This window comes from Hydra vulgaris, chromosome 02 (genome assembly GCF_038396675.1).
Source record: "Hydra vulgaris chromosome 02, alternate assembly HydraT2T_AEP".
Lineage (NCBI taxonomy): Eukaryota > Metazoa > Cnidaria > Hydrozoa > Anthoathecata > Hydridae > Hydra > Hydra vulgaris.
In genome coordinates, this window is record NC_088921.1 from 18,686,386 (window position 1) to 18,714,343 (window position 27,958).

The 27,958-nt window shown below is 25.7% G+C and overlaps 1 protein-coding gene across 1 annotated transcript; it reads right to left on the reverse strand.

Moving 5' to 3' along the window:
* Window positions 1-1,510: 1,510 nt before the first annotated feature.
* Window positions 1,511-27,958, reverse strand: LOC136075907 (NACHT, LRR and PYD domains-containing protein 3-like). Its single transcript, XM_065789350.1, has 4 exons — window positions 27,905-27,958; window positions 23,978-24,059; window positions 22,092-23,447; window positions 1,511-2,166 (listed from the first exon to the last, which is right to left on the reverse strand). The coding sequence occupies exons 1-4, from the start codon at window positions 27,956-27,958 to the stop codon at window positions 1,541-1,543; spliced, it is 2,118 nt and encodes a 705-aa protein (XP_065645422.1). The 3' UTR covers window positions 1,511-1,540.

The following is a 27,958-nucleotide window of genomic DNA, read 5'->3' on the forward strand; positions in this document are numbered from 1 at the left end:
TGAGTTTGGGGAAGAACGAAGGTATATTAGAGTGAAAGATAGAAGTTATGTTAGAAAGATAGCATAGAGAAAGCGGACAGGAATTGCACACGACGTTAGAAGGTACAACAGTACTGTTAGACGAACTGACAAAGACATGAAGAGTTCACTTGATATGAACTCTTTATCAAGTAACTTTGTCGTCCTACAAGTGGACTTTGATCGATATCTGAGTAATCTTTTTTTTCGCAAACCTTTTATAAAGACATCTTTTCATTTTTAAAATCAGCTAAGATTGCTGGAATATTCTCTGAAAAAAATAAAATATAGCAAAAACATTTTGTAAATCATACAATCTTTTTTTTACTAAAAAGTAGAAAATAAATTTTGTTTTATAGTTCAGTAAACGAAAGATTGACAGGTATGTTTCTATATAAACCTTGTGCAGACCTGTCAATCTTTAGTTTATTGAACTATTAAATTTAAAATAAAAAAAGTTTATTTTCTACTTTTTAGTACAAAAAAGATTATATTTTTTAGCAAATGTTTTTGCTATATTTTGTTTTCTAATTTTGATATGGTACCTCAAATAAAAAAAAAACTTTCCTTTTATCCTTTGTATAAAAAAACTTTTTTTAATTGTTTATTGAAATTAGAGAAAGATATAGTTACTAAATTTATAAATGCTTTTTATTGTATATTATATATAGTCACTAAATTTATAAATGCGTTTCACTAAAAATTTAATATTTAAGTATATATTTTGGTAAACAGTTATTTAATTGAAAATTCAACTTTCGAACAAAATAACTTCAAAGAAACATTCGAATTTTTTTATTACATTGACAACAAAAATCTTTCAAAGAAACAAATAACGGAAATTTTTAAATCTAAGAATAGTTTTCATTAACATAAATTTAGATTGTGTAAATATAAAAAAAAAAGTTTTAATTTTTCATTACATATTTATATATCTACAAAATTACATAAAAATAAATACATAAAACATTAAACAAAAAATTTTCAATATAACTTAACAAACATTTTTTGAAGTTTTAAAACCTCAGAAAAATATTAAAAATAATTAAATAAATAAAATAACAAAAGTTAATCTAATTTTTTATTTATATTAATTATAATTATATATTTCATGATCAATGTAATAAACATTATAATTAATGTTAATTAAACAATAAACTTAAGAAAAAACTCAAATATCCATTTTGAAAAAAATATAATATCAACGTTATTATTATTAATATTATTAAATAAAATCTATAAATAATTATAATATAAAATTATGACTAACAACGATAAAAATAATAATAATAAATATATATATATACTATAACAATTATAATTGTTTATTATTAATAACAAAATTATTATTAAGACAAATTAATCAAAGGATGATATCCTTTAATAATAAAAGTTTATTAAACTTTTAAATATTATTAAAACTAATTCGTATATTTTAAATAACATTTAATTATAAAATAATATATTGAATATTTCATTAATTAATTTATAATTATTATTTTTATTTTACATATTTAAGATATTAAACATTTTTAAGTGTTATAAAGTTTTTTAATTCATCGAGGTTACGAAAATCTTTTCCACGGTACTCGATCCTCAACATCTTGACATTCGAACAACGAACCCATTCATAAACATCATCAATAAAATCAATGTCGTCGTGAAGTGAAAGATGTAATACTTCACAAAGATTAATCCACGGAAGAAAATTTTCTTCAAAATCTTTTTTCGTTTTTAAATCATCTAAGATCCACAACACTTCAATCTTATCTTTCGGTTTCCATCCATCGAATTTAATTGGACAAAAAAAGTCGACATTGCGAACATTTGTTGAACATTGAATTAAAAGATTTTTTTCTTCATCACTTAAATTATTTTTACTAACCTTTAACCCCGATAACTTTCTTCCAGATTTAATGTAATGATTTACGAAATAATTTTCACAAGAAGTTTTGTAGGAAGTTTTCCAATTGTGAATCGAAATCGTCCACTCTCGTTCATCGACGATTAATTTTATTTCATCAGTAAATGATAATTGACTTTCATAAAAACATTCAATGAATAAATCAACGTAATTAGTTTCAAGTTCAAATTTAAGTTGATTATCGTTTTTATTTTTACTTTGACGAGATAATAAAAGTAGACGATCTAAAGAAAAAATAAATATTATAGTAAAATGAACAAATAATAATTTAAATAATAATCGAAATTATAAAACATAATATACATCAAAATAATCTAGATATTAATACATACATTTATATTAAATTATAATTAACTAAAAAATTATATACAATATATTATTATTAAATACATTACATAATAAAATTATATACATTAATATAAACATTAGGATCATAAATAAAAAAATTAAACTATACACATTAATATTATATTTTACATTAATATTAAATTAGGATCGTATATAAAAAAAATTAAAATGATGAAACTTTCAATATAATAATTCTTTATTAAAAATTATAAAACTTTCATTAATTTGAACATAATTTTATCACATTTTTATAACGAAATTATTTCATTTTATCATAAATCTAACATACTAAAAATAATATAAAACAAAATCATATTTATAATATTAATGAAAATAAATTTAAAAATTAATTTATGTTCAATCACATAATGTAGTAAGACACCAAGAAAACAAATGTTATTTAAACACAGATTTGGAGTGAAATGAATGATTTTATAAATCGAATTTGTAATTTTAAATTAAGAACTTCAAAAATCTCCTTCGACAATCTTTTTTAAATTAAGTTATGTGAATAAATTTTATAAAACTCAAAGAGTGAGAGTTTAAATATTTGTTTATTCGAATTCGACGTCGATTGGAAACTTTAAAAAAAAGGCGCTTTAAGAACAGTATAAACTTTGTAATTATTGATAAATTTTATAACAAAAACATTTGATATAATATTCATACAATCGCAATAATAAACAATAATTTTATCGTTAAAGCATAGCTACAAAGCTATGGTTACCAGGTATCCGATTTTTACGTAGTAGAGCAAAGTGCCGATTTTTACGATGAAATGCCAAACCTATTTTTATTTTGTTCCTAAAGGCGTAAAAAAGTGGTTTTTATTAACCTGTATTAAATTAGAAAAAAATTATGACCTCCTCAACTTAGAAAAAATTCCTAAATATGGTAAAATATGCCAAAATAAAACTAACTGTAGCATTTTACTATTCATCCACAAGTCTTTACAGATAAGTCTTTACTGATTAGGTATTACTGTCTGCAATAAGTGGGCAAAATATAGGCAGCTTGTTGCAGTTTAGAACTCAAATATATCTAAAAGCAAAACATCCATTTGCCAAAAAAGTCAAATTTTCTAACACATTGTTTTGATCGAAGATTAACAGCAAATAAGACCATTAGACCCAACTATCTGAAAATGCAAACATTATAAACTTGTCAAATTCACACTAAAAATGCATTTTTAAATAACTCTTTTTTTCATTTATCAGCGGTTGAATGCGTTACTAGAGACCAGTGCCCCTCTAATCTGTCTGCTGGCCTATTTGATGAGTGCAACTAATAATAAGTCATTTCTTAATAAAAAGAAAGATATGGTTGGCTGGCCTCTCATTGATCTGGTCTTTGTAAAAGATAGGGGCACAAATAAAGGGGGGCAGTAACTTTTTAGAGACCTTCATTATGGTTCAAATGAAGTCTCTAAATTAATTTAGATATTTAGATACTTAATATCTAAATAGTAAATTAATTTTAAATTTAAATTGTTATTTCTTTAAATTCAATTTTATTATAGGTAATCAGTGGTCTATATGCGGTATGGACCACATACAGACAACTTTTTAAAAAACTAATTTGTTGAAAAAAACTTAGGCATATATTTATTATGTTATACGTAAAGTTATAAGTAATTAACTTAATTAAGTTAATTAAATGTCATTAATGTTATAACATAACGATTGTGGTTTCTCCTTTAATAACTTTATAACTTTGTTTTGTTGAGAAGAAGACAAATCAACCAAATAATTTATTTAAATTTTTTACAGGTAAACATTGTTTTACTTGGTTTTTTTATTTTACTTTTTCTGAATCTAAATTTGAATTTGAAATAAATCTGAATTTAAACTTATTTTGTAATTGACAGTGATTGATTGTGCTTAAATATGTATTTAAAAATTTTTTTTCAATAAATTTCTTCAGTTTTCATAATGGTTTGTCATTATTATCATATGCCTCATATACTTTAAAAGATATTAATTCTAATTTTGACCACTTATTGCAGACAATAGTAGCTAATCAGAAAATTTATCTGTAAAGTCTTGTGGATGAATAGTAAAATGCTACAGTAAGGAGGGCCACTATGTCATGTTTCTAAGGCTATATTTTCTCAACCATTGTACTTGGAAGTCTGAAATTTCGAATTTAACCTAACTACATAATGCACATAACTATATGTAAAAATCAGGAAAATCAAAGATGGTGGCTTGCAGGACATTGGTTGAAATATAATGATTTGACCCTATCATTTATCATCTATGACTCAAAATTATTCTATAAGTAAAAAATAAACATGTCTTCCTAATGCCACCAACTATTCATTTATTTATCAAACTATTTTTAAAAGTAATAATTATACATAACTCATGAATAAAATTAAAACAGTAGAAAAATAACAAAAAAATTTCACTGCTTTAAAAATATAAAAATCATCCTTTACGAATAAATTATTTACACTTTAAGTATTAAAATGTTGTAAACTGTCTAAATAAAAACAAAATAAGCAATGAATCCAACAACAACACAAGAAAACGTATGACAAAAGAATTCTATCTCAATGTCCTTAAAAATCAAAGATAGATAATATATATTTCTTTAACAAGTCTCGATATATATGTGAATAAAATTTTTTATATATAAACTCTCTCTCTCTCTCTCTCTCTCTCTCTCTCTCTATATATATATATATATATATATATATATATATATATATATATATATATATATATATATATATATATATATATATATATATATATATATATATATATATATATATAATATATATATATATATATATTAATATATATATATATATATATTAATATATATATATATATATATATTAATATATATATATATATATATATATTAATATATATATATATATATATATATATATATATATATATATATATATACATATATATATATATATATATATATATATATATATATATATATATATATATATATTTATAGATTATCTATAATAATCTATAATAGATTAGTATAATAGTATAATCATCTATGTATGTATAATCTAAATATATATATTTTTAACATACATATATATATATATATATATATATATATTAATATATATATATATATTAATATATATATATATATATTAATATATATATATATATTAATATATATATATATATATATTAATATATATATATATATATATTAATATATATATATATATATATATTAATATATATATATATATATATTAATATATATATATATATATATATATATATATATATATATATATATATATATATATACATATATATATATATATATATATATATATATTTATAGATTATCTATAATAATCTATAATAGATTAGTATAATAGTATAATCATCTATGTATGTATAATCTAAATATATATATTTTTAACATACATATATATATATATATATATTTAAAATAAATAAATTTATATGTATACTGATAACATATTATATATTGTCATAACAAGTATTAATCTATATATTTACTGTATAAATTTCTTTATTCAGTTTATGTTTGCTTTTTAGCAGATATTTTTGCATATATTCGGTTACAAAAGAACTTGTATGGTTACCAATTTGCAGGGCAGGATCCAGCATTTTTTGAGATTGCGATGATTGGAGCTTGGGAAAAAAAAAATCAAAATTTTTGCCCCACACCCCTGCCGCAAATGTGAGAGCTCACAGACAAGATCATTGCAGTTTTTTTGCAAAGCATCCTAATTCGACATAAGTATAAACATATAAATGTTTGGAGTTTGCTCTATGTCTGGAAGTTAGCTATCTTAAAGACCAAAAAATGCTGGATCCGCCCCTGCCAACAAGTTGGCAGGGGCGGATCCAGCATTTTTTGGAAGAAGAAGATTAGAGAAGAAGATGTTCGGAAACTTAAAAATATATTGTTTCAGTCATGCAATAAGATAAAACATGATAATATTATTCTTGTTTACACCAAAACAGGGAAAACCAAAAATACTTAAACAACAAATGAAAAACTACGTCTACCAAAACCATTCAAAATTTCGTGTTTGTAAGAAATTTTTCTGACAAATAATGTTTCCTATTTAGGGAAAATGATTTAATGGTGTGTTACCTCGCCAATATTTATCAGGTGAATTAGCTAAGAAAACTCGTGATGGAAACAGACGAGAAACAAAAAAAAATGTTAAATGAAGCCATAAGTTTTATTTCAAGTCTTTGAGCTAGAGAAAGTCATTATGGTCACAAGAAATGTGTAAAACTTTATCTTCAAACATGTTCAAAATGTATTAACAAGTTGTACAATATCTTCAAAAAGTCACTTATGATTGATTTTTCTATTTCTTATAAGAAACATTTTCTATTTTTTATAAGAAACATTTTTTGTTTCTTATGAGAAATATTTTGTATACAAAATATTTTACAGAGTATTTGTTGGTGAATTTAATTCATTTCTTTTCATTTGAACCTCCTGCTTCTGATACTTGCACATTTGACAATGATTAAAAATTGCATTTGTATTGGAAAGGCTGATTATTTAATTAAGCTGAAAATTCACAAGAGTTACGATACAAGAAACACTTTACTCAAGGCAACTTAGCTTGTATAGTTTTGGCCTGCATGATTTGAATAGCAAATTAAACTCTTACACCTGGTTAGAATTCCAATCAGGTAGAGGATCAAATGATGTTGCCAGTGCAGTGTATCATTTTCTAACAATACTTATGCCAAAATCATTGCATTTCATTAATGATTTTGACACACTTCATTTAGTTAGTAATGGAGGTAGAGGTCAAAATAAAAACAAAATTGTGTTAGCAATGGCACAATTTTGGCTGTTTAATTCATCAAATCATATGAAGAAAGTTAAGTTTTTCCAGTGATAAAATATAATTATTTGCCATGTGATAGATTATTGGATTGGATTGAAAAGATCTGAAAGCAATTAACGAAATACTAGAGCCCAGTGGTTTTGTGCAATTTTTTAAGTCATTGTAATACTATAAAACAGACTTAACTTAAAATAGTTTGTAAAAGACTGGAAAATGTCATCCATTTTGACATCAATCTTTTGTTGGATTTTTACAACTTAAAAGATTTATATTTAAGTAAAAAGTTCACAAACATAGAAAATAAAGGAAAGAAACATGCGTTCAATCCATTAAATACAATGGAAAATCGTTTTATTAGTTAAGCAAAGCTCAACGATATACATCATTTACTAATTGGAATGAAATTCCATTTACTAAATGGAAAACATATATATAATATATAAACATAGCCCAGGAGTTTTTACATCTCTCTGTCTGATACGGGCTTTACCCTTCTTGCCAACTAAATACAAAATTTAACATGCCATCCTAAAAACTCTTTTTTCTAGCATTTTTGTCAGGTAATTTTTTTTTTGCTGCCCCCATACAACTTGCCACCTGCAAAAGAAGTTGCTGAACCTACCCTATTTAAATTAAACTCATCATATTTATTATTAAAATAGTCACTAGTCAAGATTACTTCAACGAAGTGTTTTTTAATTCAGTTAGAAAAATAAATTTCCAATTAAAACCAGATAAAAAAAAATTGACAAATAAAACCAGATGAATATTAATAATTATAATAATATTATTATTAATAATAATTAATAATAATTTAATATTTTTCGATTAAAATAAAATAAAAAGTAGCATGATTTTTTAATTTTTGTCTGATTTTGTTTGATTCTATTATTATTAACAATCTATTATTCTTAATCTGAAACTTTATCTTCTAATTTTTATCAGTTTAACCAATTGAAAAACTTTTTTACCAATATATTGGAATTAAAAAGAAGTGAATTATCAGGTTTTGCAAATAACAACGAAAAAAGTCAAATAAATAACTTTAGTTTTTATCGTAAATTAACATAAAAAATGTCAACTTATAGTGTATTAAGGACATTATAACAAATATTCTCGGTTGTTTACCGAAACAACAAAAAAAAGTAGGTTGTCAAGCTTTTACATCTTGATTTTAGGTATCGTATGAAATTGAAAAACCAGTGTCTTGTTAAGATTTTTATGCATTGATTTAGATGTTCTATGTTTACACAATTTTCTCTTATGCATACCTAAAATCAAAAAGGTTAAAAAAAAAGAAACCTAAAATAAATAACTTTAGGGTCGTTCCATGTCAAATGGCTCCAGGTAGCACCTCAGATTTGCTTCGAACGTCAACTACCCACATATTTTATGAAAAAACAACAACAACAAACAAAACATAATTCATAAAATTTAAACTTGATCTGCTTAAAAGTTATGAATGGATGAATAATGTTTTATAACCAAAACTTGAATATCTGAAATTTACAGTAGAATTTGTTGATTTTTGACAAACCATAACTTTATAAATAAAAGAGGTTATTGCTCGAAATTTTGTATAGTTATAGTATTTTACCCAAATAATTCATTTCAGGTGATAAAATTTTTTATTTACAGGATAAAGTCAAAAATCTATAATGAGTTCTAGAAACTTAAATTTTTTGGAAATATAAATATCTTAGTTAATATTGATTCAAATATAACTTTTGGCAGGTTGGTTAATCAAGTTAAAAATTGCAGGATTTATTTTATTACAAAAAATGCGATAGTTGAAATTTAAAACCAATCTGAGCAGATTTCATATGGAATGACTTTTTATCTAAAAACATCTAAAAGAGTTGGTGATTTTAAAATTATTTATTCTTAACTTATGTCATCATACAAAAAACAAAAATGGTTAAAAAAAAAACCCAAAGTAAAAATAACTTTATCTAAAAACTCCCATGTGATGTGATTTTAAAATCAATCTAATCAATGAAGAACATGGAAATTGAGTAATATTTTATGCAATAAAAAGTGATGTAATCATTATTATTATAACAACAATTATTATTTACTCAGTATTAATCTAAAGGATAAATTAAGTAAAGTTATTGCACTTTGTACAAAGTCACAGAATAATTGTTAGAAAAAACTTTTTCATGTTAGCTTTCAAACTTAGTTTTTTCCTATTTTCTATATGTATATTTTCTTTATTTCAAAACACTCACTCATAGCTTAGATGATTGCATTTGTAGGCTCTAAAAACTCTATTCAATATTATCAATTTTAATTTATCTATTTATTAAACTAAATTCAATCAATCAGATTTTACTTTTTTACTGGAAATTTTATTTAATAAGGCTTTAGTTATATTAATTATGGTTGTTTATTCCATGTACCTAAATGCACCAAAGACATACAAGATCAAACACACACACTAAGGAGTAATGATAGAAACTAAAAAATAACTTAGGGCCCTAATGACAAGTTTTTTTTTTTTTTTGATGGAAGGGGAGGGGGTTCTCTTATTGGGTAAGTTGATCCATTAGCCATGGCACTGGATCAACTTACCAAATATGAGAAAACGATTATGTGAGATGGATAAAGTTGTGTTACTAATGATCTGATTATTGCTTACAGTGCATATGATGGATTAAAGTCTAAACTTTATGCATAACTGATTGTGCATTAAATAAAATAACAACTCAGTATTGTTCCATAATTTTTGTAATGTCATTGAAGATCTTAAGGAAACCCACAACAAAGAAGTATTCACTGTGGTAACAAATAATGAAAATAAGATGAAAAAAAAAAAAAGAGATTTATACAAAGAAATTTATACAAATCTTTTATTATATGGAATTATATGGGTGTTTTGCACATTATTTAAATCTTTTAGAAAAGGAAGTAACACACCCAGATGTCATTAAACATGTGGTTAAAGTGCAGAAGTATTTTCACAATACACATCAATCACAACCACAGTAAATAATATTTTTTATTTGCGGATTATCAACATCAAGTATAAAAAATATATAAAAGTTTAAGATTAACTATTAAAAAACAAGAAGCACGCATGCACATACAAAAGAAGCACGCACGTTACATAGTTATTGGACGTGTATTAACTGTTCAAATAAAAATCTGGAAACATATATTTTGTATTTAGTTGGTTCAAAAAAATGGTTCAAAAAACTGAAATTGCTGAGTTAATGAAACGAGTCGAAAAAGTAGAGAAATTGCAAGAAGATCAAAGAACATCAGAGAAGATTAAAATTTTGAAGATTAAATTAAGTTTAGTTAAAGTTGAAAACAATGCATTAAAGAAAAAGGTCAAGAATTTAGAAAAAAATTCTACAATGTCAGAAGAAAATCCAATATAAAGTTTTAGTAGCCTTTTTAAAATGGCAAACAAACCTAATATTCCGGCAGTTGATGTTATTAGTGCAATGATAGTTAAGCGAAATGATATAAAACATTACAAAAAAAATGTTGTTATATTTGGCATAACAGAGTCAAACAAACTTGATATTAATGAAAAAGAATTGGATAATAAAGGAGCCGTGTTTAGGTATTTGAGGAGATTGGCGCTGATAGCCAAGTTTTACATAGTAGATTAGCACTAAAACTTGAAGCATATGGCTTTACGTCTGTCATTGAAGTGAATAATTTCTTTTTTAACTAATAAGAAGCAAAGAGTTGTACTTGGAGAAAGTGTATCATCATGTGTGGACATAGTAAGCGGTGTACCACAAGGTTCTGTGCTTGGTCCAATGGCATTTTTAATATAAGTCAATGATCTTTCAAGTCAACTTACAAACCAACTGTTGTTGTATGCAGATGATTTTAAAGTAATAGCTGAATTTAATAATGAAACGGATGGACAGGCGTATTAAATTCAAATGACTTAAAATAGGAACCACAAATTAAAATTGCATCATCTATTGCAAAATATAAATTTGGTATAATATGCAAATCATTTAAGTATAAAGATAGCGAATTTATAAAATTGCTGTATTGTAGTTAAATACGCCCACATTTAGAATTTGTAATACAGGTATGGAGTCCTTATCTTGAAAAAGATATAAACATATTAGAAAAAAATCAAAAACAAGTAATGAAATCTGTACCTGAGCTATATCATCTATTATACAACGAAAGACTAGAAAAAATTGACATCTTTAAAATAACGAAGAATACAAGGAGATCTCATACAAATGTACAACTGGTACTATCTCTATATATTATTGGCAAACTTAATAGTAGTAGTTTGAGCATGTTTGACACGAAACCCTTGGCAGCCATTGCAACCGAGGAAATGGCAAGAAAGAGTTGCAGTACTTGGTTTTATAAGAAAACGTCAACAAACGTTTTAAACTCCAAGAGAATTTTGTATTTGAAAAGATTGGATATTTTCAAATACAAAATACTCGAAGTTTTTTAGAGATTTTATACAAAGATATGTAACAATATTATAACATTTAACAAACAAAAAATTTTTAAAAAAAGCTGAAAATTTTGAAAATATCAAAAAATGGGGGGAAGTTTGTTGCGTATGTGTCATGATTGAGATACTTATGTCATTTTAGTTTTACATTTCACGTTTTCTACGACTAAGTTGAGTTTGTGCAAGGAAAATAAGTATATAACATATAATATAAAATCTATAGAACTATAAAGTTGTCTTGCTTTGCTTTTTTAGTACCAAAAATTAAAAAGTAAGCCGCTGATTTGAACTTGCCACGCTGCGACCTTTACTTTTTTTAAACAGTAACGGGGGTTTAAAAAATAGGTTTTTTTATTAAGAACATAATTGAAAATTTGAATTTAATATTTACAATACACCATTTTATGTAAATCAAAATTTTTAAAAATAATAAAAAGTCAACTCAGACGACTTTAACTGATAATGCACGAGAAACAGCAAATGAAATATTGTTCAATCTTCTATTATCATTATCATAAATAATTTTATAAATTATTATCATAAATTTTTGAATATACTTTTATTTATAAATAGTATGCGCTTTTTAATGTTTTAATCTGTTTTTAAAGTTTCTAAAATTTAATTTTTTAATGTTTTGTAGGTAATGTATTAAAATTGTATCTTGACAGGCTGTTAATTATATAAAAGCTAAAGATGACCATGTTTTAAAAGTAAGCAAGTTACTTTTTATTTCTTATTGGTTTTAAATAATTTTATGGTGGATATTCAATCATGTTTTATATGAATCTAATTACTTACAATGTTATTGTTTGATGATGATAGTTAGATTTTATAAAGTTAAATTTACTTATAAAGAATCTTTTGAATTTACTTCTTAAAAAATTTACATATGTTTTTTTTTTTAGTTTCTAATTTAACATTTTGTACAAAATGTTTAAAATGGAATAACGATATTTAATTGTTATTTTAATTTTAGTAACATAGCTTATTACATTGTTGGTTTTAATTTCTAATTTATCTTCATCTTTAAAATTAATTTTGAAAAAATTTAATATTTTCATAAAAAGGAATAACATATTTTTAATATGTTATTCTGTTTTATGAGATATTTTACTAATGGTTTGATTGCTTTAAATTATATTTAATTTTTGATTACCTGTATTTTTTTTAATATTTATTTTAGCCAATTAGGTTGTAACAATCTCAGCAACAATCGCTGCTGCACCACCCTTATCTGTAACTGGTAAATAAATGATTTGAAGTTTTTATAGTTAAGTATGCAACTAAAATATCATTCAGCTATTTCAGCTATCATTTATAGAAATTACCCTTATCTATATATCTATCCCACATCCTATAGTGCATACAGGGTGTGGGCCCATAATAGGGGAAAATATTTACTTTATTTCATTAAAGGGAAAGGGATTATCTTTATTAAGAGCAAATTGGAGTTAGAGTGGGCAGGGTGGAGTTAGAGTGGGCAGGGTAAAATATACAACTAGATCTACAAATAGAAGATGTAGGTAATGTTTTTAGTTTAATATGTATATTTTTATCAATCTTTTTTGTTAAATTTTGCTTGTAAATATATAAATTTGTAAAAAACTACTAATTTTATTTCCTTTTTTTCAATATCAAGTTATGTTTATAAACATATTTTGTTAACAAAAATATAACTTCTGCTTCTACACTAACACCATCAAAATTTTAGCAGAACATGCAAAATATTAATACGATTTGCTGCTGTGACAGTATTGATGATTCTCCATGTCAAAATAACATTTTATTTTCAGTTAAGATTTTGTGAATACATCAAATTGCAGTTAATAATTTTCATAATAATTAACAATTATCACTGAATAAGGGGGTATCGAATAAGTAATTTGAATGTAAAATTTTTTTTACAGTGTAAGTACTTTTTGATGTCTTTATCTGTTCATGAAAATATAATTGTTTTTAATTAAAAGGATCCTATTTCTAATAAAAATAAACATTTTACTATGTGCTTTTTTTATTTATTTTTTTGTTTGTTTGTTTATATAATTTTACCTTTATTATCTTATCTTTATTATCTTTTTTATTTCTTTAGTTTTCATTTGGTGCTCTAATAACTATCATAAATTTACTTTGGTTACTGTTTGTTACTTTACTTTTCGCTTGTCTACTGTTAAAGTGCAGTGGTAGAGCTCTCGCTTCATAAGCGAGAGGTTCCAAGTTCGATCCCCACCACGTCCCTGGTAGTACCGCGCTCAACTCGTTTCTCTGCGCAGCGGCCTTGTTCGTCAAGTTTCGTGTTTCGGAGTTATAGAGTTGATAGAGGGTTATAACCACATTTAAGTAGCCTGCTCGTCTGTAGTAGCCTTCTGGGTCTTGGGGAGGGAGGATAAAACTCATAAGGTGTGGGCAAAAATTTAGGCCAAAAGCTCAACCCTTTTTTTTTTTTTTTTAATAGTGAGTGTGGATCCTGTAGAATGTACAATATTAGGAGAGAAAACTGTGAGAAAATTAGTATTTTTGTATTTGGTTAATCTAAACTGTCAATTTATGATGCAGGTGTAGTTGAATTTTTTTCGTAAACTTTTTTATATTTTTTTTGTTTTGTTATTATGAATAAATAAATTGATTTCCAATCAATTTGATGTATTTTTCCTTTTTTTAATGCAATTACTTTTTTTAGATTTATCAGATGACATATTTGTTCAATATTGACTTGAATAGAATTAAAAACTATTGAAAATTGTTATGTTTTGTTTATAAATCTGTAAATAAAACTATTTTTTATTTTAAAAAGCCCTAGGTACTCCTTTGGAAACCACAATCTGTAATGATTTATATTTTATTTATGTGAACGAAAGTCTAATATCTAACATTTAAACTTCAAATTAAAATAGTTAAAGATTATATCAAATTTTACAGAATTAACAAATTTTACTTAAAAATTTAGAAATGAGATTTTAAATTTTTCTGGAAAATTCCATATATTGAAAATATATAGAATATATTTTTAAGGGATTCTGATAAAAAATAAATATAGTAATTACTATATTAATTCTTTAAAACTATTTATATATTGCTTTTGTAGTAAATAAAAATAATTATCCAGGAAATAATATATCTGTACCAGTTGTATATCGTTTTGTGCAATTCTGAGCACCATAACTAAAATTAATCAAAAAATATAAGATAAATGCAAAAGCAAACTTAATATAAGCAAAGTTCTATGAGTTGCTTTATTTCAGGTATACTTAGTTTTGTTAAGTTTTTATATGATAAATTGTTACTTAATTGTTCTAAAAGTATAACGGTGGCTTCTTTTAATGGAATTGACGGGTACAAATTTACAACATCATAAGATACTTGAATATCATTGTTGGCGACATTCCAATTTTCAACTTTTTTTATAAAGTCAAAAGAGTTTTTTAATTGTGTCGGATTTTCATTTAAGATTGGTTGTATTATCTTAACTAAGAATTCTGATATTCCGTGGTTTGGTGTGCCAATGGTAGAGATAATTATTCTCATAGGGTACGATTTTTCCGGTTTATGAGCTTTTATTACTCCATACATTCGAGGTGGGATAGGATCACTGGGATATATTTTTTCGTATTCCTCTTTAGAAAAACGCTGTTTTTTATTTAGTTTTGAAAGAAATCTTCTAATTTTTGCCGCGTAACTGGCAGTAGGGTCTTCACTAATAATTTTTGTCGGACCAAATTGTTCACGGATTTTTTCTAAAGCTTTAGAATGTTCAATTCTTACAAAACCTGTTCCTTTGTCAAACGGGTATATAGCAATGGTTTCATTGTTTTTTATTTCTTTATTGTTGGTAATTATTGATTTTATATATATTCATTATTTGTATGTCTTTCATTAATAGTTTTGCATGTTTATCTTTTTAGTTATATATAATAAAGTAACAGCCAACCTGGAACGTATATATAATAAAATGCAACTGCTCCAAAGTCTACATAGGTGAAACAAAAATGCAGGTAAGTACGCGGATGCATCAACATCAGAAGAGCATTAATGAAAACAAGCCTAATCAATCTGCATTAGCATATCATAAAACCTTTTGCAAAGAAAATATTATTTGGGAAAAAACAAGAACGTTAAAAGTAGAAAATAAAAAGTTTGAAAGAAAAATTAGAGAGGCGTTAGAAATACAAAACAACATGTGCTCTGCGCGAAACGGCGGAATTAACCTTGATGAAGGCCAATATGTAAAAACTATGTTTTGGACGCCATTTTTAAAATTTAAAAATCAAAAGAAGCCATTCAACCGCTGACGTCAATAGTAACAATTTTATATAAACTATAACGATTAAAAATTATTGTAACATTTTACAAGCTGATGATGCTGGTATCTATAACCCAGCGAAAATTTCTTATAAAATAATATTATTTGTATTGAGAGAAACTGTATTTCTTGATGTTTTTAAAATAATATATAATATACTCTCATACAAGATGTCATCTTTCAAAAAAAAAAATATATATATATATATATATATATATATATATATATATATATATATATATATATATATATATATATATATATATATATATATATATATATATATATATATATATATATTAGTAGTAGAAAATCACTTAACAAAAATTTTTTCCATTTAACACTGTGTTTCATCAACAAAGATTCATCAGAAACCTTTGTTGATGAAACACAGTGTTAAATGAAAAAAATTTTTGTTAAGTGATTTTCTACTACTAATATAATTGCTCTGTTCTTTTAAGAACATTGAGCACTCTATTGTGTAGAATACTTTTTAAAGTTGTTTAAATATATATATATATATATATATATATATATATATATATATATATACATATATATATATATATATATATATATATATATATTGATCCCCCAGAACCATTGGGAAACAAGTCCGAAATTTCGAAAAGTGAATTATGTTGGCAATACATTAAAAACAATCATAACTTTTAGTTCCACACAGAACCAACTCTCATTCGCCTTTAACAGTTATATGCGAAGGAGAGTTGGTCCTGTGTGGAACTGAAAGTTATGAGTGTCTTTTAAAGTATTGTCAACATAAATTGATTTTTGGAAACTTCGGACTTGTTTCCCTATGGTTCTGGGGGATCGATATATATTTATATTTATATTATACATATATATATATATATATATATATATATATATATATATATATATATACATAAATATAAATATTTATATATATATATATATATATATATATATATATATATATATATATATATATAAAACGAATAAAAACAACTTTTGATGGAACTCTGAGTCTCATGCTTTTCGGCAATCATCAGCCATTGTGTATCACAATGGCTAATGATTGCTGAAAAGCATGAAACTCAAAGTTCCATCAAAGGTTGTTTTTATTTGTATTATATACATATATATATAAATATATATATATATATATATATATATATATATATATATATACTATATATATATATATATCTATATATCTATATAAAAAAAATATATATATATTTATATCGATCCCCCAGAACCATAGGGAAATATATATATATATATATATATATATATATATATATATATATATATATATATATATATATATTTATATATATATACATATATATATATATATATATATATATATATATATACATATACATTTATATATACATTTATGCTCAATATCTATTATTTAATAATATTGAGCACTCTTAAACGTACAGGAGCATTTGTATTATTACTATACAATTATCTATTTTGCGTGTATATAGATATCCCATAGTGTTTTATATAAAGGCGCGTGATCACACACGATTATATATATATATATATATATATATATATATATATATATATATATATATATATATATATATATATATATATATATATATATATATATATATATATATATATATATATATATATATATATATATATATATATATATATATATATATATATAATCGTGTGTGATCACACGCCTTTATATAAAACACTATGGGATATTTTTTAATCACCAAAAGAACATAATAGCTTAATTATAAAATGGGTAACTTCCCTATCAGAATTCCCTAATTAGAAAAAAACCCTGATATTTTCCCGGTTTTCTGGGTACAGTATGAACCCAGTAAACTGATGATAACAAGATCATTAGCTTCATTAAGGGGTCATCCATAAAGTACGTACGCTCATAGGGGGAAGGTCTTCAAGAAGCGTACGAAAGCGTATGGGGGGGAAGAGGGAGGGTTCAAATTAAAAGTACGTACTTCGATTTTCTAATTTATCACAATTAACCAGCTAATCAATAGAAAAGTTAAAATTCAGACTAAAGATCCTAGTTTTCCAACATAAAAAGATGTATGGTATAGAGAGTAGAGGGTATAGTTTCCCTCTAAGCACACACATGCATAAGCACAAATTTTCTGACCCCCCTCCCAAAAAAAAAAAAAAAAGAGGGGCTGTAAATTTTGCATAGTTATAACTTTTGTAATTTACAATATTTTTCAATGAAATTGAAAATCTGTCAATAAATTTAAAATTAGTTTTAGATATTAAAGTTGAAATTTTATTACATTAGTGCCCTCATGGCAGGGAGAGAGAGAGAGAGAGAGGGGGGGGGGAGGGCAAGCGAACACACTTAAGGTGGTAGTACCCTTTAAGAGGAAAAAAATTTAAAACTTGATGTTATATGAGAAACATTTATGATTTTCTGAAAGTGTTAGATTAAATCATTTCAAAAAGTAACACAATTAACTTTTTTTACCCCCCTGCTCAAGAATTATGCACATAAATTGGCAAAATTTAGGCAAAAAAATGGACCTTTTTTAAACAAGAATATCTTGAGAACCATACATGTTCTACAAACCAAACTTTATAAGCAGTTTTATATGTGTTCAAAAAATGTGCTGAATTAAAAATTATACAATAAACAACGTTTAATAACTTTAAAATCATTAGATTTTATCAATAAAAAGAAAAAAGTATAAGTACAGCTTGCTAAAATTCAAATTTTAATACTTTAAGATTAAAAAAAAAGTTAACTTTCTTTGGTTCAGCACATCAAAATACACTCAAGAAAAATTGCTAAAAATTTGAAAAATTACAATAAAACCTACTAAAACCACCACTGTTGTATGTAACACCTTCTGCTTTGCTATGTTGGTTAATAAAGGCTTTTTTAATAGCTCTTAGCTTTTTCCTCCTGTTTTTTGTTGTAAAATACTGGTAGTAAACCCTGAACACCATTAATGAAGCTAATTATTGCAGAGGTCAAAGCAATCTCAACAACTGTTCTTTCCACATGTACTCTTGTGGGTGCATGAGTCCAGACCATTCCATTTAGTGATTCATTGACATTTTGAGTTTGGCCATGTAAACATTTCTTGAGCGATTCATCACTGCCAAGATCTTCGTAAGAAAAAATTGGTTTAATAAGCTCAATTATAGCTTTTGGGATGAACTTGAACCTTTAGGGAAAAAACGGTGTTATTGCTCTAAGTTGTCAGATTGTGCGCAGTGAAAAACTACTGCAGCAACAGCCTTTTTCATCCCATATAGACTATCAATATTTTGGCGTATTGCTATTCCATATTAGTTTTAAAGAGAATTTATCCATTTATCAGTTAATGTATTTTCCATCTGGTAATCTATAACCTTTGTAACGATCTTGCAACATTTCTAGTCTTGCCCCAACTCTCTTCTGAACATGTCCAATGCATTTTGCTTTCTCAATAATTTCTCCTGGGTATGGATTTGCAACACAAACTTGCATATAATACTTGGTATCTCCATCTCCAATGTATGTTATGTACTTGAATTTAGGCTCCTTGATAAATCGCTTGAATATTTGTACAGTGCCTACAGACTCCGTACTTCCTGAGCTACCCTTATGATTGATCTTGCAGTTATGTGTGATCTTCCAGTTTTCATAAGCCGGAGTACCTTTTCTTCTTAACCATATCTTGGAGGGGTAACAACTTTTTGTCTGGACAGCAACATCAATACACTTTCCATGAGATATTGCTGTGACTATACCATTTGTTGAGGAGTATCCTCTGCGCTGCCATGAACCATCTAAACTAACAGCAATATTGACAATTGATGATTCATCATAATTTTCACCAAGTTTTTCCCTATGTATGTTCTCTGAGGCTTTTTTTGTACTCTCGCTAGAGGTTTCAATATAAGCAAGATGAAGTTTGTTATCAATGTTATGGTAACCACGTTTAGTTGTACCAGGAGGCATATTCATTAAACGACAAAAAGTATTAATTGTTGTGTATCCTTGCCCCATTTTTCAAAAAACACAACATGTAAGTTAATTTCTTTCATTTTTTATCTTTGATTACTTCATTTTTATTTTCTATTGATTTCGAAGTTAAAAAGTTCATCGCCCAAGTACAATCTTGACAAGAAATTAGGATTAAGTGTGATAAAGACCCTCTTTTTTATTAATGTTGTGTACAATATTGATTGACGAATAACATTCTGGGGATCTTCCAATCGTTTTCAACAAACTTGAAAATAAATTTGAGTTCATAATTATATTACACTTTTTTTCTATATAATCAAAGTTTTCTACATCTAAACGAGACAAGTTTATTTTTTTTCCAGATGCCGATCCACTTACATTGCTTGGTGAATGTGGAGACAAAACAGTTTGTTGTAAAGCATTGGAATTATTTAGAAAATCTTTTTCTAATTTGTAAAACTTTCTTTTCTTTGCTCTTGTTTTTAGCATATCTTTTTATTGAACCTATTTATCAGACAACTAATCAAAAATTTCCATCAATCGAAGAAAATTTTATAAAAGAGTAATTATTTATATTTTGCAGAAACGAATATGAGGTTTCAATTTATGGATATTAGATCAAAAACCAACAAGAGTTCATAAGGAACAACTTAGTCATAAGCACACAACAAAAGTATATAAATTAGACTTGTATTTTTCAATATATAGCAGGAAATGTATCTCTAAGTTTTTTAGGGTACATTTACACACAATGTGTGAATATGTCCTATCTACAACATCAAAAAATCCTGTGGAGGCCCCCCAAAAAAAACATGTCATTAGGGTCTCAAAATCTTCCAAATTCTAGTTTTTGCTAAAAAAAAAAAGCTCCTAAAATTAGCAAAAGGGCAAAAAATTAGCAAAAGGGCAAAAAATTTGCTGCCCCCTCCTTCCAATTAAGGGGTATGGGTAGCCTACCTTCGGCACTGGGTTTAAGGCTTTGTTTTCAATACTAATGATCTCGCATAAAACTGATTTTTTACGGACTTACTTAAGAGGGGTGCCTGAAAAAAATGTCTGCCTTAAGTATAGTTTATTTTTATTTGATTCGTTATTAAAACAAAAAAAGTATAACAGGACATTATCAGGAATCAGTCTCTACTGACTAAGTACATAACATTAGCCTCTCAGCCAAGCAAACATATTGATAAATTTGTATATATTTGAAGACCTTTTTTAAATTGGGATCCTGTGCCACAAACAAAACGCTTTGGGGTCATATAAAGTATCTAAGATAGATACTTTATATGACCCCAAAAAATGACCACCTCCTCCACCTTTTTTTTTTCAATAAACTTTTTAATTAAAAAAAAAAAGTTAGTATTTGAAAAACGTACGTACTTTTTTAAGGGTGGGGACTTAAAAGTACACACGACATCAGGGGGGAGGGGTGCCCAAATTCAAAATTTTTGGCGTACATAATTTATGGACGACCCCTAAGTTTACAGAAAGTGCACTCAGCATAACTACCCAGAATAAACATGATAAAATGTTTATTCCGCGTAATGTTAAAATAAACACGTAATAAATGTTTCTGAAAAACAAACAATTAGGAAATTTGCTTAAAACATACATTCTTACTGTATTTTTTTGGCTGTTTAAATTTTAATGACTTTTATAGACATAATAGTTATTAAAGGAATGCCTTAAACTTGTCTTTCAAGACAATTGGTTACTTTATTTAAAATTATTTTATGTTTGATGAAAATCAATATTTTATTCATGAGATATAAAAGCATTTAATTCATGCTTTGTTTTACACTACATACTAAAAGAAAAATATTTAAAGAAACAGTATTTGCAGATATAGACTTGTGCCAAACAACTTACATATTTTTAAATGTTTTATTTCCTAAAAAAAAAATCTAAAAAAATCTAAATTATGAAAAACTAATTATATTTGATTATACCAAAAAAAAAGAATAGTCTATTATTTTGAGAAATCCAAATATTGTTAAACATACTAAATATAAAAGAATAGATTCAATCATTTAGCAAAATAATGATACAAATTATGTCAAAACTTATCTAAATAATGTTAGATGAACTTTTTATTCTATATATATATTTTAATGAAAATTAACAGAAAACAAAATTTTATTAACAGAAAATACTTTCAATATAATTTCAATATTATAATATACTTTAAACACCTGTATCTTTATTTAAAATGACTTAAAATAATGCAACAAAGCATTAAGGACTTACCTAAAATAGAAAACAAAAATAAAGATTCTTTAGAAGATTGCTTTGAAGGAATCAGATTAACAAGAAATTTTAATAAAGTATTTTGGTTTTTATTGGTTAATCCACAAATCATTGATAAACAACTCTCCAACCTTTTATCAGCCATAATCTCTTCACTACTTAAACAGTTATATGCATATACAGATGCACAAAACTCCATTAATGTTAGATGTGCAAATTGATAGTAATAACCTAGATTTGTTTCAATCCTTTCTATAAATCCAAAAAAATTGTCGTTACTTTCATCAAAGTCAATGATAAATATCTTCTTTAGAATATCTTCTTTAGAAAAAATTACTTTATTTTCAACAAACAATTGATATGCAATTTTACAAATATTTAAAACATATTTTTTATTGAAATCGTTTTCCATTATCTGATAAATCAATTCATTCTTTTTGAAGATGTCTTTTTGCAAAAAGTATAGAAAAATATTTGCATACAAATCTGTCATTGTTAAAAAAGAATTTAAATTTACATTTTTTGAGTCACTAATAATCTTACACATAGAAGATAAATAAAATGGAACAGATGACATGGATTTTGCAATAGGAGATTCCTTTAATGTTGCTTTCACAACATCTTTTCTTTCTTCTAAAACATTATTTTCTATGTAATTATTTATTCCATTTTCATTAAATCCCATTATTTGAATGGTTAACTTGTCACTATGCTCTGTCGATATACTTTGGTATTGATCAATTGCATAAACTCTACCAGCAACTACATATTTGTATTTTTGAATTTCTGTTAAAGCATTACCAATTGGATAATTACAACTCAAACTGTGATTTATTAACTCATTTAAATATTTAAACTCATCTAATCCATCAATTATAAACAGTGCAGGATGATAACTAATATTAAAATCATTTACAATATCTTCGTAGAAAACGTTTAGTAATTCATTAATATTAGAAATATTTTGATATTGATTGAGCCTCCTGCATTCCAAATAAAACACAAGTTTGAAATTTTTCCAAATTTGATCATTTGACCAATCAAGCAAACGTTTTCTAAGCAACCATGTTTTCCCAATACCAGCTATTCCAGATAATAATATTACAGACTTTTCTTTTATAAATATTTCATTATATGGAATGGGTGTATAATGCAATTGCTTCTCAAGAAATTTCTTTCGTTCAACAATATAAATAGCATCTCTTTGAGTATTAACTGCATCAATGATACATAGATCAACAAATTTATTCATTAGATCAACATTTGCGGGTGATTTTAATGGTGGTTGAATTTCATTAATTTTCCCATAATTTGTAAGATAATAACTTTTAAGTGCTGTACATATTTCAGATATATCTAAAAATAATAATTTAAATCATCATCATAATTATATCATCAATATCATCATGATCATCATGATCATCATGATCATCGTGATCATCATCATCATGATCATCATAATAATCATGATCATCATGATCATCATGATCATGATCATGATCATCACAGCCCTCAGAACTAGGAAAAAATGAGGTTGGCAATAATTTGCTGACATTAATCTGGTAGAAGTCAGCATCAAGTTGGCAAAAGAAATTTGATAAAAAGTTTTACCATAAAACATAAAAGCAAGGTCAGCTATAATCTTGCTGACCTCAAACACTTCTAGGTCAACAGTCAGCATTGTTAAATGCTGACCCTAACTCCAAGAGCTGTTATCATCATCATTATCATCATCATCATAATTAATAATTACATCATCATCATCATCATCATCATCATCATCATCATCATCATCATCATCATCATCATCATCATCATCATCATCATCATCATAATTAATAATTACATCATCATCATTAATATAATGATTATAATTTAATGTATACCTTTCTTGACATTACATCTGCAAGTAACTACTGATGAATTTAAAGAATCTAAACGATAGTTGTGTAAACTTGAAATTAATACCTTTAATAAACTTATAAAAGTTAATTATAGTTATCATTTCTATATAAACCATAACTATTAGTTATATCTATTATAAGAATTTTTACTACAACATTATTAAAAAAAAATAAGGTTAATTAATAAATGTTAAAAAATAATAATATTGAGTGAGAAAAAATTAAAATGTATGGCGCTTAGCAGTAGGAAATTATTCATTGCTTGGGCAGTAGGAAATTATTCATTGCTTGGCCGCAGTGTGAAGAATTATTAAGTAAGGTACTTTCCAGAGGAAATTTTAATTTCCATGTATAAATCACTATTATGCCACATTTAATTTTAGCCTAAAATACTTTTTTTATATAGTTAAAGACTTTTGAAATCTTTATTTAAATGCAGTTAGATAAAAAGTTCAATCATAAAAAAAAAAACGAATTTATTACAATTAAAAAATAAAAAAGGTTCTACAATTTATTTTTATAAAACACATAATATTTAACACAACAAAGATGTTGCTTAAATGTAGATGTACTTTAAAATGATGAAGCATAATTTCTTTAAATAAATTTATTAAACCTAATTTCATGGTAATACTGTAACACACATTCTTTTGCTAAATCACAGCGGTATAAAAACATTTTTGTGACAAGAAAATATTAAATGAATAAAAAATTTCTTTTTTTATTTCTATTATTACCCGATGCTTTTTTTAATAACCAATAGCATAACTTAACTTAATATTTTGGGTCATATGGACCCAAAATTAATGTTGATAACTGGGAGGATAAGTAGGAGTGAGCAACAAGAGAAGGAAATCAATTATGCTATAGCTAGATAGGAAGTGACCAAGGCCAAACCCAACTAAAAATAAGAAAATTATAAATTATAGGATTTAGCAGGGGTTTATAGCAGGGCTAGAAAAAAATTTATAATTCTTTAAATATTATAATTTTTTACTCTCTAAATAACTTCCAACAAGGTTGCAAGCAATTTCAAGCAAGGTTGCAATTAAGTTATGGGTTACTTTAAAATAGAGGATAGGTTAAAAAGCTTTTATACTTTTAGTATCATAAATTTTCCTTTATTTCTAAAATATAATCATACATTACTGGTAATGGTGCCCATTAATTTCTGCACAATTGTTATTGTCATTTTTTTGATAATGGTTAACCCTGCTTTCAGCAGTTTATGTACTGAATTAATAGTATTGCCTGTTTTATACAAATACCCTTTGCCAAAACCTCAATATTTTTTGATGGGCCGAAATTGTGAGCAACTCTTTTGATTGAGCTTTTAACCTTTCTCAATTTATACCTTTCCAAAGTTTTTTTAGTAAAGTGGCACAAAGCTAAGTCAGGTCAAAACAAACAAGGTCTAGCATTTGATTGAATGAGTGGTAAAAGTCACTTTTGAAGGCACTTTAAACATAAATTTTCAATGTCAAAGTTGATGACATTACAAAAGCCCTACTCTTTTTTTTCCACAACTATAAATTGCCAAATTTGTCCACAAGTTTGTATTTATACTTGTTGCTTACACTTCTATGAACAACTGAAGTATAATTTTTGTCCCCAGGAAGTTGACAAAAGTCACATTTTATGTAAGTCTTGTCATCCATCAAAATGCATCCATTCAATTTTGTCAAAAATTGGGTGTAAATTTTTCATGCTTGTGTTTTGGCAGTGGAATTAGCCTCTAAACTTCAAAGTTGAAAGCAAAGAGTTAATAATTTTTTTTTTACTGGATTTATATTTTTTTATAGATTTTTATACTAAATTTAACTTCATTGGCAGGTTTTTAATTTAATGGAGTATAGTAAGCAACCGAGGTAGAAATTTGACTGCAGCCGGGCCAGGTTTGATAAAATATAGCTGGGCCTGGGTTTGCGACCAGGGCTGCATAAACAATTATACACCTTCAAGTATTTTTTTTTATTCTCTTATGTTATATTTTATATATATATATATGCATGTATACACATCATTATGATCAACATGATCATCATAATTATCTTTACCATCATGATCATCATGATTTTATCATCATCATCATCATCACCATCACTGCGCCAGAAAACATCATCATCACCATCAATGCGCCAGACATATTTAATTTTATTGACAACGCAGTTGTTGTTAAAAGTTACTTATTTTTATAAGATCAATTGTACAAACATTTTTAAAAGATGTACATTTAAAAAATAAAAAATTATTCTATATTATTACAGGCCTTGGCAGGAGTAAATGAGTGACAGAATGGCAAAAAGCTCTCCTAAAACAAACATGGTGAGCCTTACGAGCTGCTACTCTAAACAGCTTTTGGCTATAGCGCGAGCTATCTGTTTATTCATTTAAAAAATTAATTATTAAATACAAAATTTTAGTTTTATAAGAGAAAGAGAAGCAACATTACGACGATGTGACGATGGTTGGAGGTTGGATACAAGAGCAGGTCCAACTATGTTTACAATGCTTTCTTGCACCTTGTCTAGGGATAAGGCATCATTGGAAGATCTACCGCAAATATAGCAACAGTATTCCATACAAGGACAGATTTAAGATTTACAGAGATAAAAAATAGAATCCAGAGTAAGAAAGTGTCAAGCTCAATAAAGAGAAGCAACCTTAGCAGATGCTAATTTCCCAATGGATTTGATATATGGTTTCCCAGAAAGATCAGAAGTAAAAGTTAACCCTAGAAGAAGGCTAGATGACTCATTGAGTACATTACTGTTTATAAATAAACGTAGTTCCAAATTATTACAATAACAAATGGCTGAAAAAAATTGGGTTTTATCTGAATTAAAGCTATCTGAATTAAATCAGTTTATCTGAATTAAAACTATCAATCGCATAATTATTTGGAAAAAATATTGCTGAAGTAAAGGGCATGTTTTTAAAAAGTTTAAGCAAACATAAGCATATGCATATGCAAAAACACCTAGAAACATGACGCCCATTTTTTTGTCTTTTTTTTAACAAAAGTTTGCATATGCGTAGATTTGTCATGCGTCGATTCATGTCAAGCCATGTCAAGCATATTTTTGTAATGTTAATATTACAAGAATATATACATAACAAGTGTCATTTATAGCAGCATGAAAAAATTATTTAGACGAGCGTTATTTTTACTGCTTATAAAAAAAGTTTTATTTATTCTTATTGTAATAGAATGCAGGCATTTTAAAAGTTATTAAAATAATTATTAAAATGACTATGTTTTTTATGTTACTATGACAATTATTTTGAGAGAAAAAATTATACTTTTGCGAGAGCCATAAATGCTCATGTAAACCGTTTACATAATTATATAAATAATAACAGGCCGAGGCCTGTTATTATTTTTATAATTATTTATTATAATTATTAATAAAACTTACTTAACTTTTTATAATTTAAAAAATAAAAAAATTTCTTTTTTAATCAATTATTAAAAGTAAATTACCGTTTAGTTTAATGTCGCTTTGCCAATATTTGATTGCAAAAGATTATTTACGAATTTAATTGTTTTAGCGTGTCAAAAAGTTTTGAACATACATGGAAACACACATAAATTTAAATGCTCTCAAATCATCTAAAAAACTGTGGCCAAGTTGTCGCAACTAAATATAACTATATAACTGATCAAAGCTTCTGAGCAAATCGTGTAAAACCTGAATGGATCAAACATTGACTGTGTTGAATTTCATAATTTTTTTTTATTTTTTGAAAGTGGTTTTGTCCTCTTTTACTAAGTCAAGAAATATTTGTTGAATGAAATTACCATCCCTGTTTATGATGAAACCATCTTGAACTGTTTGTATATTAACCTCCAAGACCTTAATAAATATTTGAAGCCTTTCTGTCCGAACTATGAGTGACAATGTTTACTTTAAAATGGTATTGATTTTCATTATGCTCAACAATAATTCCATCTTCCTTCAT